General features: G+C 34.4%; 1 protein-coding gene across 1 annotated transcript in view; it reads left to right on the top strand.

The window, feature by feature from the left end:
- Positions 1–15,103, top strand: part of LOC125652300 (muscle-specific protein 300 kDa-like) — a 133,522-nt gene that overhangs the window by 16,148 nt on the left and 102,271 nt on the right. Inside the window, exons 3-14 of the mRNA XM_056166081.1 lie at positions 274–335; positions 2,981–3,070; positions 5,833–5,913; positions 6,053–6,145; positions 7,645–7,763; positions 8,021–8,217; positions 8,679–8,770; positions 10,380–10,517; positions 11,356–11,667; positions 11,919–12,291; positions 13,059–13,582; positions 14,410–14,733. Coding sequence (XP_056022056.1) covers positions 274–335; positions 2,981–3,070; positions 5,833–5,913; positions 6,053–6,145; positions 7,645–7,763; positions 8,021–8,217; positions 8,679–8,770; positions 10,380–10,517; positions 11,356–11,667; positions 11,919–12,291; positions 13,059–13,582; positions 14,410–14,733 — 2,405 coding nt within the window. The remainder of the gene's footprint in view (positions 1–273; positions 336–2,980; positions 3,071–5,832; positions 5,914–6,052; positions 6,146–7,644; positions 7,764–8,020; positions 8,218–8,678; positions 8,771–10,379; positions 10,518–11,355; positions 11,668–11,918; positions 12,292–13,058; positions 13,583–14,409; positions 14,734–15,103) is intronic.

The raw sequence follows: 15,103 nt of genomic DNA, 5'->3' as shown, positions 1-15,103 counted from the left end.
AAGTTTAAATGCTCAATTCTTATCATGTTTCATCTTGTCTGATGTATTTATTTATACAAGGCAACAGTGTGCCATACCATTTGTTTTCTATAAGACTTCAATTTTCACTCCTTCTCTGTTTCTAAATTACAATAATTATTCTTTATGATAGCCATTTTATCTTTAGCTTTAGCTACATGGATAGTTAACTTTTCTGTTGATATTTAGTTGCTCTTTATCTGAAACATTGAATGCAGTACCATTAAATTGATTCATGCATAATTTACATTATAGATGAGCAAGAAAGAGTTCAGAAGAAAACCTTCACCAATTGGATGAATACATACCTTAAGCAGGTAACATGACACAGTCAATAGAGCTTGGCGGTTTGAGGTGTGAAATGATGGAGGTTAACAGTCTCCTGTGGTCAGATTAATTATAACATGACAGCTTTATCAGTGTCTAGATATGTATCATCACACTGACTGTCTTGTTAGATCTGTCTCATTCATAGGCCAAGCAAATCCACTTCCACATCAGATATCTTACATACCCAACAAATTTTCATGGAAAATAATCCCTGTCATAAAGGATTAATTGGAGAGTAATTTAATTGTACATGTATATCCATGTACCTCACCTGATCCTGAGAGAAAAATCCAGAATACATTTATCTCATTGTCGCTAGCCATGCTTATTGAGTCTGGGAGTACCTACGTATACACTACCTCAAACCGTGGCTGCATGATCAGCAAAACCCTCAATTTTCATGAACATTAAATTTACACAATCATTTATTGACCAATAACAGTCACGATGACAGATTTCAATATTTTAACGACTGCACCCACAGATAAAATATTAACGTTTGTTTACAAATAATAACCGAAAATTATTAAGAAATATTAGAAGCAAGTCAAGTATATAGCTATATATTAAACGAAATCTGCCTTAACAGAGGCAAATTCTGTAACAGTAAACTTATTTTGATTGGTTAATGTGTCAGTTTTTCCGAATTGGCAATCCTCGGATTATTCCGCTATGAGCCATGTGATGATAGTGGTTTTTTTCATCCAAAAAAATTAAGGGAGCTCCCTGATTGGTTGATATATGAACATAAATATCCATAAAGTTGACATCTTCGCTAGCCAAGGGTTTTTGATTCATTCCACTCCCCATAATGTAGTGGACCGAAAACCCTTGGCTAGTGAAGATGAAAGTTGAGGGCTTCCTTAATCATACAACCTTGTCTATGACATAGTGTGAACAGAGACAATAGGCATGGTTTGTGACAATGCATTTATGTATGAATGAGAGAGATGCAGATGAAGTTTGAAATGTGGAGCTGCTTAATCAGATTTTCCAATCATTAAAAACATATTTAATTTAAATAAAAAATTTATACATTCAGAAACCTTTTGTTGTAGCTTTGACATAATGAAACATTATAATAAGTGATTAAATGATTGTCGAAAAGTTCTACATAATTTTAACAAATTTTGATCCTAAGTTGTTGTTTGTTAAAATACTTTGAGATTTATTTTCCTCATTTTAAACAAACTCCAGCATTTACACTTTGTTCCAGAATCAAAAAGTTTTTACTCCTTAGTTTACAACTAAAGGTCATTTGAATATAATTAGAGAAGAATATTTTGCTTTACTAGTGTTAGGGTTCAGGGTTAAGGTTAGTGTACAATGATAGAACTTATGATATTAGAATTATAAAGAAAAGTCTTTCTTTGACAGTTTTCAGAAGTTTTATTTGATATATTAGGAAATGGCATAGGTGATGTTACAATGTTTTCAACAATTTTTCTACTGTCCTTTGAAATTCAGCAGAAAATTTGCTTGAGGTCTTAGAAATATATTTGTCAATGATATGCTTAAGATTCTGCCACTTAAAACTGACTTGATATCTTGTACATTGTTCAGCTCAGTTCCCAACCCTCTGCAACTTGTCACTATCATGTGTTATGCTTAAGAAATAAATCTTACTGTATATACTCGCCAATAAGTCGGTTGTATAGTTTTTAGGTGATTTTGTAGGGAATTGCCATTGACCCATTTATAAGTCGGTCTAACTTTTTTCAAGAATCGGTTTACAATTTCAAATCAATGCTCTAATGTTTTTACCTCTGTTTCAAATAATATTTTGAGAAATGCGCCGATATATTATACTTTTCCCCAACAAATCAATTTCATATCAATGCTCTTATGTATTTATCCATGTTCCGATTATGTTTTGGGATATGACATCGATATTTCACTTTTTATTCTCAACAAATTAAACAGTAACTATTTTGTTTATTTCGTCCATGTTTTTGTAGTTTAAAAATACTAGGCCATACATTACACCATCCAGAAAAATACTAATCTTCTTAGGACACTCCTATAAGTCGGACATAGAGTTTTGGACCAAAATTTAACTCCCAAAAATCCGACTTATAGACGAGTATATACGGTATTTTTGAAAATACATGAAGGTATGAACTGCCACGCTTTACGTCAACATACTTCACGAAGTGCTTATCGATAAAAGTATGCCAGTGTGAGGCGGTACAGTTCATACACCCTTATGTGTTTAAAGATGAAGTTTATTTCTTTTGTTTACATTCTACTTTTATTTTTATTGGAATTCCTAGTCGTTGAGATAGACGTACTGTATTTATTTGTATTCATACATTGTGTACAGCTGCGGCGTGTTCATGAGGAAATGGCTATCATTACAATTTGTACAGTTATCAAAGGCTAAAACATGGAAAATTTAAACATATGAAAATGTTAGTCTTCATTTCATGTAGACTAAAATGACCATCGGCTGGCTAGATTCCCATGCTTATTTCTTCTAATTAAGGAAAATCACATCGCAATTTCCAAAAAATAGAATAATTTTTCTAGATGGCTTCACTACCTGACTAGAAATGTTTTTTTAAAACATTAATTGTTGAATGAATTTATATTTACTCATACAAATCTGATGTGATGATTTAACTTATTATAGAAAAACATGAAAGTGGAGAATTTATTTGAGGATATAAAAGATGGAGTGTATCTCCTGTCTCTGCTGGAGGCCCTGTCTGGTGAAAAACTGGTAAGTAGTTGTAAAATGAGAGACCTCTTGTGAGAAACTGGTAAGTAGTTGCAAAATGAGAGACCTTCTCTTCTGAGAAACTGGTTAAGTAGTAGATCAATATATGTAAGAATTTTTTGTATACCTGTCTGTAGATATGATGTATTTAAAGAGGTTCACACCTGAGATTTGGAGTAATGTCAATTTTTGGGAAGTGTAATTTTGATTCTAGAAGGAGAATTAGGAAATTAAAAAGAAAAACTGGGTCACAATATTTGTTTTAGATCTACAGTGTTCTAAACATGACCTTTTTGCACTTAAAATTTACTCTAGATTTATTCAATTTTAAAAACTTGATTTGTCTGTTGGTGTCAACACAACATAAGCAACACAAATCAATCATTACCAGGTACATAAAATACATATTAATCATGTCTTCTAACAATACAGATAAAAAAAAATTAATACAAGTAATGGAAATAAATAATAACCTTTTTGTACTTGATGTGCAAAATAATTCCAGATATCAAATTTGAGAGTTTAAAGGATAAGGAGTACTGTCAATTTATAAAGTTTCACATAATTTTCAAGGTTTTGTCTTAAAATTTATAATGGAACTAAAAAAAGTGGGGGTTTGTGATAAAAATTTTTAATTGGTGGTGAAAATACTGAATTTTTATACAAAATTTCAAGTGAATTAATTTAAACTTTTTTAAGGATCAGTGTTCTGTTTGGAAAATATATCAACCCAATTTGATAAATCACAACATTTGAACTACATTGTAGTTCCAATTCTCAAATACTTGTATCATAAATTATAAAACTGAAATACACATATTGGAGTATAAAAATAGAAGATATATTGGATGAAACAGAAAGTGTAATATCATGCAGATGTAGACCTTTTTGATTAATCATTCTGCAACAAAATATAATCCCTGCCAAACTCTTTCAAAATTTGAATTGACACAAAAAAAATTCAACTGGATAGCTAGGGTACAATAATAGATGTGTAATATGTTTGCACCAGTGGATCTGAACGGCTGTTATGAGGGATGCCCGATGGTAAAAATGAAAGTCGGAAACAATACAATATTGAAAGAATTAAATAAAAGATAAAATTCTCATGGGGAAAAATTCATTATAGATTTATAGTATAAATGCCCTGTTTTGGTTTTTCATGTTTTCAAGATTTTAAAAGTTTAATCGACTGAATAGTACATACTGATAAAATAAAATAAGAGTTTCAAATGAACACTTTCAGTATTATAGGTATTTAAGGTGTGGAAGTTGGGGCCTGTATCTGCATGCATTTGTTTATCCATGTGAAAATGATACTCTGCCATAGCCTTATTCTTGAACAATGATATATTATTTAGTGCAATGTTCGATCCAATCTGTCATCTTGTACACTATTGTGTATTGAGTATGTCTGTAAAAATGTGAATGTGTATTAATTTGGAATAAGGGAACAATTTTAAGTACATGTGACACGATCTGTTTATACAAACAACACACATTCTTTCTGTTTGATAAACAGATTGGTGAGGAATTCTGTGATTTATTGATTGCCCGATTTTCTTGTCTACTTTAAATCCCAGTTTATCAAACTCCCTCCATTGATCTGCACTGTGCCCAGACATGTCTAATCCAACTGCCATTATTGAATATGAGGTCTAACGTGTATATTACAAATATTTTCATCACCATTATGGTATCTGTAGTGAAGTTCATTTCAGAGTGTTGGTGATTGTAGGCAAGGTGCTCCATACTGAATATCTTTAGAGATAACTTCTGATCAGAAAACTTCTTTTATTTTTGACACTAAGTTGGCCAAGCATATGATGCACACAAGTGCTGCTGCAAGTTACTGAAACCAACCATTGTTAGCTTGCAAGAATTGTCTGTCAGGTTGAGTGAGCTCACTTCTCATAAATATTTGTTTACATGAGCCACTATTGCAATTGGCCAGCGTCTACCATCCGTTGTCCATCATGCATTAACAATTGAACATTTTTAACTACTTTTTGATAACTACCATATTCTAATTCTTTTCAAATTTTGTATGAAGCATCTTTGGGACAAGGGTGACATAAATTGTAAATTTTAGGACTCCTGCACCCTGGGACCTTAGGAGTGGGGCAAAGTCTGCCTGCGAGATTGTCTGCAGGCAGACCAATTTTCAAAAATCTTCTCTACAATCGCATATCTTGAAGAAAAACTTAATGCATAGTGATTTGGAGCAGGAAGGCCTCTACCAAATTTGTTAATTTCATGATCCCTTGGGTAGAGGTTCTGACTCTAGGGCTGGGCCAAACTTGGTATATATAGTGTATATGTGTAAAAAATTTAAATATCTTCTTTAATCCTATTGATACTAAATTGAAACTAAACAGATATTTAGAAGGAGTGGGTAGTCCTTTACCAAAATTGTAAATTTCATGATCCCAGGGAGTAGGGGTCATAGGCCTTGGGACTAGTGATACTTTTAACAAATACTCAAGTGACCGATAAGGCCTGGGAGCCTCTTGTTTTATTTGTGTGTGGACTTGCTCATGAATGTTACTTTTGTTACTAACACATTTCACACATTTGAATTTAATCCATAGGACTACCCTCATGAGAAGCTACATAATTTAATGCATAGACTACCAACTACCAACAAAAAACACCCCAAGGTGTTATGCACTCCCTCGTATGAATGTAATTTAATTCAGAGGAATTAGACAATATGTAATAGAGAGATATCACCTCATTTTTATTTTTCTGTATTTATTACTCAGCAAATGGAGCGAGGAAAACTGAAACGTGTCCATCACGTCAGCAATATATCTACAGCTCTCAAGTTTCTGGAAATGAAAAAGGTTAGAAGTCATCAACATCAGACACAAATTCAGAGTATTTAATGTATCAATGAATGAGACATAACTTAGCTGACAAGCAAATTTGTCACAAAAGTTTTGTAGCATAGAGAGATAAAGTGGTGAATGACATATTTTTCAGATCAAACTGGTGAATATCAATGTTTCGGATATTGCTGATGGAAAGCCATCCATTGTTCTGGGCTTGATTTGGACGATTATTCTGTACTTTCAAGTAAGTATCATAGTAATCTACAAAAGGAAATGCATTCTAAAGTGAAACAATAAATGTGTGTAAATTTAAAAGATGATTATTGGTCACATGAGATATACTGGCTTGAATGAACTTTGTTATCAAAATTGGTCTGCCTTTCATTGTCCTCTTCATTAATGTGGTTGTTACCTTGGTCAAAACTTTTGAAATTCATACTTCTTGAACTGAAAGGTCAAGGTCAAAGCTATGTTACCAATGTATGCCAAGGTCAATAAATTTTACCACAGCAGGGTCTGGGAAGGGAAAAGAACAGTTAGGGCCAATGGCCCCACTCGTGATAAAATGGTGGGACCATTTTAGAATTTATGAGTCTGAGAGATTAGCAATTTTAATTGATCATTATATTGTTATATTGCTACAGTCATTGAAATGTTCTACTTTACCATTTTTCTGTGCGTTCACTATGCGCTCTGCATTTACAGTTGTATGTTCACCATGCATTCACTCTTTATGTTTATGCTTTATGTAATTATTTTGTCATGCGCTTTGGTCTCTATGCATAATAAATCGCTGTACTTCAGGTTAGACAGTCTAGAGATAGAAGGAAATTAAAAAATGAACATATCTGTTTATATAGTGCTCATAATTTGAAACAAGCTCTCTTTGTTTTAAATTTTAGCTTTTGAATTCATGTATAGGATTATTTTGTTTGGAAAATGTTTTCTGGGACATGTTATTTCAAATAAAATACATGAAGAGGCGCACACCCATTCTCTCACCAGAGGGCGCATTACGCAAGCTTCACATACACCTCTGTCAATGCTTGGAATCACGTGATAATATAATCACATGATATCAACAATCATTCTCGGATTCCTTTCCCTTTAAAAGTTCTGGCAACGGGTGATTTTTACAGCCTTTCTTACTTTTGATTTCATGTTTACATTTAAATCTCCACCATGTGTATGTCCTACATTCATACGCATATTACGAAGTAGTTCCAAATTTATGATCAGAAAACGACGATTTTAAACAATGTACAGTAAGCATCAATTTAATTGCACCTTAAACATATCATAATATGACTAAATATTTAGTCCAAAACATAAATGTTGGATGATAGAAACTTTTACAAGATTTCTGTAAAAAGCCGTTGACAGAGGTGTAGTGCGAGGAGCGCATGGAACTCTGGGTAGAGAATGGCGCACACCAAGTCCTGAAGCATATATTCATGCGCCAGTGTGTGTGATGGCTTAGGGAAAACCCCACTGCCTCTGCTTCTGCTGTTTTCTTTTGAGAAGACTGACTAGCCACCCACCAAGCTCTGTAAAAGCCTAGGCCTAATCACCCTCTTCTTCAAAGAAAGGAGCAATGTGGAGTTACTGTCCTCTGATTTAAAACTTCAGAAATATATACATGTGTATAATCATTGGTGTTGATAGCTGTAATAAGGTGTTTGAAAATTGTTCAGACAGTGAAAGTGAAGGTTGTTGTATTATACTGAGTTTTGATGTTTTTAGATTGAAGACACATTTGCTCAACAAGACCACGATCCAGACAAACCCTTGTCAGCATTGGAAAAATTCCGTATGAACGCCAAGAAGGCACTTCTAGCCTGGACAGGAAATGCAATCACAAAGTATGTACAATTACAAAGTGTTTTCTTAAAATAATTTGCCCTGTTTAATTTCTATAACTACTGTTAAATAATTACATACAAATGCCAGCCTACTATCCTATTGGAGAGATCCAGCTCCTTTTTAAATGAAGGAAAATCCCTGCAGTGAGGAAGTTTATGTGATAGATAAAACCAAGACTTCATCCATAAATTCATATCCAAAATTGATTTCCATTGAAAATCAGAGATTTCTTACAGTATGTTGTGTATATTTACAGGAAATATGGAATACAAATCAAAGACTTCGGTAAAAGCTGGCGGGATGGCTTAGCTTTTAATGCCATTGTTCACACCATCCGCCCGGATTTGATAGACTTTGAGAATGTAAGGAATCAGACAGCTCGAGTCAACCTTGAGCAAGCCTTTTCCACTGCGGAGGATCATCTTGGCATTCCACGGCTGCTGGATCCGGAGGGTAAGATGTAGCTGATTGTACTAGATGAGAAAACTTAAAACCACAAAGTAATACCTAGCATTAAATTGTTTTACTAGAGATACCTGAAAAGGTGGATTTTACTCTCACTGGTCATCATTCTTGCATCAAGTTTTATCCCATAATTAAAGAAAAAAAAAGTTAAATGCTTCATCATTTCTCTACCCACAAATATCACAGTACTGTCGACAATACTCACCAAAAAAAAAAGTATTTTGTGTAGAAAAAAGTTTTGTGTTTAGGAAAGTGTCCTACATAACTGCAATATTGTGGCCCTTCCTGTTTTTTGATGGACTTGAATTTTCAGAGGAGGGCTACAAATTGCTGTAGCTTAATATTTCATCTAATTTTAAAATCTAAATTCTTACAAAATCAGTAATTCAATAAAAGTGAAAATAATTTTATCGATTGCTAGTAAAAGTTGCATGTTATTCGTTTTACAGATGTAGATGTTGAAAAGCCTGATGAGAAATCGGTGATGACATATGTTGCTCAGTTCCTGAAAGCTTATCCTGAGGCTGGGGAGGACCCTGCAGTAAGTAGATTAATTAACAATTATACTTGCCATCCAAATTGCATTCGGTACTTGTGTATTGAAACATGGTTTGCAGATAACAATGTTTTATTAACTGTACTATAAGCTCAGAGATGTTCTTATGGAACAATTGTATAAATTACTGTAGCATATGGAATAACAATTGTAAGATTATATGTAACCTTGAATTGAGGGCCTGGAGAAATATTTGTGTCCAGGATTTTAATTAAACTGCACTGCAGTATCATTTGTTATGAAGTTGAATGTTTAAATATTTGATAATACAGGGCTGAAGAGCTTATCATGATCAGAATGAACATGCATTTATTTTAGAGAAATGTAGCTGAAGCTGTTAGGTTAAGAGAGGGGTTTTAAGTTTTACATATGAATATATAGTATAATTTTTTTTTAAATCCTCATCTCAAAAACTGCATTAGTTCATTTAATTAAATCAATATGAATGCATCCTCATAAAATTTTGATTCAAGATTGCTCACACCATGACACCTGGGTGGTGAAGCCACAAATATCTATTTAAAAAATCTCTGCCTACTTAAGAACCACAATGCAATAGCTCATCTGAGCTGAAAGCTCAAGTGGGCTTTTCTGATCACCCGTTGTCCGTTGTCTGTCTTTAAATGCTTCACATTTTTGACTTTTTCTCCAGAACCACTGGGCCAATTTCAACCAAACTTGGCAAAAAGTATCCTTGGGTGAAGGGGATTCAGGTTTGCTCAAATAAAGGGCCATGCCCCCATCAAAGGGGTAATAATCACAAAAATAGGGTGAGATAATTTAAAAATCTTCTCAAGAACTCCTGGGCCAGAAAAGATGAAATTTATATTGTAGCTTCCTGACATAGTGCAGATTCAAGTTTGTTAAAATCATGGCCTCCGAGAGAAGGATGGGGCCACAATAGGGGATCAAAGTTTTACATATGAATATATAGGGAAAATCTTTAAATATGGGCCAAGGTGACTCACGTGAGTGATGTGGCCCATGGGCCCCTTGTTAATATTAAACATTAAAAATATAACTCATTTAAAGTTCTCAACCAAAATTTTGACCTTCTTAATGGAAGGATAAGAGCAATATTTTAGCCCAAATTCTGTGTTATGTAAACAGAATAAAGCCTTGTTTATGAACAAACCAGTGAAATGTTAATTTTGCCATTTAAAGCATTGTTATTAATTAACTTTCAATGGCACATTTTACCTAAAGAATATTTTGAGATGTGATATATGTCATAAACTTAGATCGATAATGATACATTTTCAGAACTTTGTAATTAATAACATACCTCAATCTTTGTTTACACAAAAATAATAAACTCTCTATAGTGGGCTTCTGTCATGATATATGACCTTACAGCGAATTACAAAAGTTTTCAATTGCTTGCTGGATTGATCAATATACTTCTAATGGGGGGGGGGGGGGGGGATAGTGAATTACTCCCTTTAAAGTACAAATATATAGAAATGTATAGAAGATATTTGTGGATGGCAAGTTAATTAATGTTTTTAGTTTTTAATGAAACACATTTTCATTATTCACGGAACATTCAATATATTGAATGCAGTGCAGTTTATATCATTCCTTTGAATTTAAGTTGGGAAGGCGAAGTAAGGACCCGGCTACACAGGAGATGAACGACTATACAGATCTGATGACTTGGTTAGGCACCGAGGCTGAAGAAGTTTTACAAATCGTAGATCAGCCAGTGACTGACCGCCAGCAGGAATACATGGTACATACCTACTATACACTTTACTGATGTCATAACCAGATCACTAGCAGTCTATATATATGATATATATATATATATATATATATATATATATATATATATATATATCATATATATAGACTTATAAAATATCTTAAACACTGAATGACACAGCGACTGTGTGGGATTGCATCAGTGTGTATAAGTAGCGCTTTAGGAGCATAACAAAGCTTCCTTTCTAGGGAAGTCGTTGTGGCCGAGTGGACTTACGCACTGGTTTGACAATCTTGCTAGGCGGTGGGTGCCGTAGGTCGCTGGTTCGACCCCGGGCTGGGGCGAAAATTTTCAGTACCTAGTTGTGATTATTTAGTGCTTTATATATTAATTAATTGATTTTCACATGTATCGTTTAGATCCTAGGGGTAAACGTAAGGTTGGGTGTTATAATTGTTTGTTTGTGCTTTATATTAAAATATTCTATACAATTGCATCGAGAGATCCACTCTCCTTATAAAATATCTTAAACACTGAATGACACAGCGACTGTGTGGGATTGCATCAGTGTGTATAAGTAGCGCTTTAGGAGCATAACAAAGCTTCCTTTCTAGGGAAGTCGTTGTGGCCGAGTGGACTTACGCACTGGTTTGACAATCTTGCTAGGCGGTGGGTGCCGTAGGTCGCTGGTTTTCGACCCCGGGCTGGGGCGAAAATTTTCAGTACCTAGTTGTGATTATTTAGTGCTTTATATATATATATATATATATAAAAGCACTGAAAAGGCCATGACACTGTTGGTTATTTAAAACTCATATTTTCGACGCAACCCGCGTCTTTATCAAGAGACATATATATATTGTAGGACTACTTGGCATTTAAAGCTGAACTTGACAGAAGAGAAGCTGTATATAAGAAACTAGCAGAGAAATGTCTGGCTAAAAAAGCAGTAAAAATCACAGAACCTATGTGGATTGAACTGAACACAAAATGGTGCAATGTTGCCAGGCGGACTAGAATGTGGCTGTGGAAATTAGATGCCAGTCTTCCAGGAAAGCTTGGAAAGTTTGGGGACTGGTTAAATCAAGGAGAGGAAGTCTTAGAACAGCAGCCAGAAAATGCCAAGGACAGACTGGATCTGGCACAGGAGCTAGCCAAACTGCTACAGGAATCAGTTGTATGTATACTGCACACTCTTTAGGAAGCAGTTTAAATCCTCCAGAATTATTATCTTATTTAGATGTTTATTATTTTAGTAATGCAGTTCTAATTATATGTGGAAAATGAATTTGTTTGTTGAAGGCATTTCTTGTTTTATGTTATTGGAAAATTTCTAAATATCTTTAATTTTTGACATGTTTTTTAACATTGACATTTTTTTTTTACTGCTCTACAATGTAATATTACCTTTGAATTGTATATTTTTAGGAATATTTTAAAGATGCAGACTCTTGGAAAACATTCTTTTATCAAGTGAAGAAAGCTGGTAAATATGAAGGAGAATTCCTAATTCAGCCCCAGATGGATAATTTAGCAAATCGTCTTACAGCACTGATGAAAGAATTTCCTCGCCGTGAAAAGCGTTTAGAGTTTGAGGAGTATCAACAGAGGGTTTTGGCCCTGCGAGAGTCTGCAGAGGCTAAACTAGTAATGTGGACGGACAAATTGGGACAACAGGAGGAAGTGGAACAGCTAATGGAAGACTACCAAGATTTCGTCAGTACTCAGCAGTTGCTCAACACCTACAGTAAACTGTCCACAGAACTGAGCAAAAAGGCAGAGGTGTGGAGAAAATCAGCAGGTATATATTTCAATGTGACATGGTTTTGCACCAGATTTATGCAAGAGGGTATGTGGAATTGCCCGGGGGGGGGGGGGGGGGGGGATCTAGTTACTGCTTCGAGGCCTCCAGTTGGTCCAGGATACAGCTCTTGTTGTAGCGTTGTCAGTACTCTTGTTCACTATCATTACAGACATTCTTAATGAAAAGTTTTTCCTTTTCAATATTGCCACACTGGGGGCATTTGTTTCTAAAACATTATTTGTTGACATGGGATAATTTATTGAAATTTGAGTTGAACCTTTTTTTCACTATGCGTTAAATATTAGTTTTGATTCTTCATTACTTCATAAAAATAGTTTAGAGGGATTTCATGGACATTTGAATATCGATAGTCCATTTCAGTTGTTTAGCTTGGTTTACTTTGGGCATGAAGTGAAAAGTGAATGCATGTAATAGGTATCAAGTTTATTGATATAAGGAAAGAACTATGAATTATGGATGTGTTATGTATCATTAATGATGCTTTTGATCACATCTTTGACACTTGGCATCTTGTATAATAACGTGGCCGGTTTGTGAGGGAACAATTCATTATTAATGGCGAATGAACAAGAAGTGGCCAATGCCTTTTTATTGGAGATGGCCTTTATCATGAGTTGAGAATTTCTGTGTAAGGATTGTTGGGATGTTTGGGATTGGTTGATTTCCGGGAGTGAGGGTGTTCAGATTTGGAGAAGTTTTATACTTTACACTTACAGCTCTCATGATAGAAATTTGTTTTGTAGGAAAAGAAGGAGAGCAAGAAGTAAAGAAATTTGTTGAGGAGGAAAATGCTCAGTGGAAAAATGTGTCTGAAGAGATTAGAAATGTGCCATCAAAATTAGAAAGTGCTTTAGAAAACTGGAAACAATATAGCAGTGGTATTGAATCATTGACTGCCTTTATAAATGAAGGAGAGTCTGTAATGTCACGATCCAATGAAGAAAAACAGCAGCATTTCAGTGAGATTCAAGAATATCAAGACAAACTCCAGCAGATCAAAGACTCGGGAAAATATCTCATGGAAGTTTGTCGTGAACCAGTGGCAGAGGAAATTCGTGAGACTCTGGCAGTCCTAGATACAGAATTCAAAACTGTCACAGAGAGTTTTGAGGAATTCAAAAAGGTAGAAATTATTGGAAGAGGAAGACAAGAATATTCAGAAGGAGTAAACAGAATCTCTGAGTGGCTGAAGAATGCAGAAGAGCTGATGATTCAGCCAGTTCCCTGTATTCACTCAAACCTTAAAGACCATTTACAGGACATGACTGTAAGTACTTCAGCTTGCTCTCTGCTAAAAGAGTAATGACAGACGTGAAAAAAACTTTATCCCGAGTTTATCTGCTTCCTTGATTACACTTGCAGAAGATAAATGTCAGTTTTGAAAGAATAAGAAATACATGTATTGATATTCAACATTACTAGTGCATATAGAAAGTTGTGTAATGTTAAGAAAGTATTACACAGCAGAGAAAATTATTGTGGATGAACAGTGGAGACAATTTACAATACTAATTTGAAATTGAGAAAACTGTTAAATTCACCTGATTGAGTAAAAAATGGAGTTTTAGTAGAAAGTACTTTGGAAAAAAACTAAAACTCCTGCAAGACCTCATGATCTACAAATTGGCAGCCTTATATGCATTACTGTGGATTAAATTTGTTGTGGCTAATTTTTGTGGATTATCCAAACTTTACAGTTTCATTGGGATGTGATATCGTGGATATGGTTTCTGTACATTGAAATATTATTGGGTATTTTGTTATGGTTTGAAATTTGTAGGATAAGGGTACCCACAAAGTCCCGAAATTGAGCTTCCACGAAATCTAATGATTCTACAGTAACCCACTGGGCTATTCAAAATCTAATGATTCCATGGTAACCCACTGGGCTATTCAGTTAGACAGGAAGATTTGATAGAACATGGAATATATTGCTGATATTTATCTTCCATTTGTATTTTGAGGAAGTCAGCCATTATGACACTGACAGTATGTTATATCTCTTTAAACACTGTGTGCCAGGCAATACTTTTGGTCATACTTTCTGAAGTTCAGTTACCTACATACATGGAATGTTTCTTCATATTTTTATAGATGTGCAGTGATCAGATACCAAAGATGGAAAATGACTTCAAAACAACAACCAAAACAGCACAGTCTCTAGTCAAAGACAGCAGTCAAGATCTCGTCAATGATATGCTGCAGACTCTAAATGTTCAGAAAGAAGTCATAGTGAGGATGAGAAAAGAAATCCCTGAGCGTATTAAATACCTCAAAGCAGTGCTTCCTAATGTTGAGTCTCTGGAAACAGGCATCTCTGATCTCAATATTTGGTTGGATAAAGGAGAAAACATTCTTAGTACCAACAAAATGGAGGGCTCTCAGAAAGGAGCAGAAGCGATGCTAGAAAAGCATAAGGTATGTTTATTGATTTTGGTTCAAGGAATGGAAGTAATTTTTGCACATTTTAATTGATGAAAAATAAGAGAAGACAGTTTATGCTTTAATCATAAACCATGATAATTTTTTTTTAAAATTATTTTCATTCCTTATGATCTAATTTTCTAAAATGATTCAACAAATTTAATGAATGTCCACAAAGAAATTTTTATTTTATATATCAAGGAAGAATATTGTTGTAGCAACAAAATGGAAATAGGAGCTAAATGTATTATGACATCATCTATTGTCTTGCCCCAGCTATGATCGATATTACATTTCATGATACTTTAGGCGTACTGTGGGACACTGCATTTTGTAGGGAACCACAATACTAGGATGTAATTGA

Source organism: Ostrea edulis, chromosome 5, assembly GCF_947568905.1.
Source record: "Ostrea edulis chromosome 5, xbOstEdul1.1, whole genome shotgun sequence".
Lineage (NCBI taxonomy): Eukaryota > Metazoa > Mollusca > Bivalvia > Ostreida > Ostreidae > Ostrea > Ostrea edulis.
This window is presented reverse-complemented; position numbering and strand designations above follow the sequence as displayed.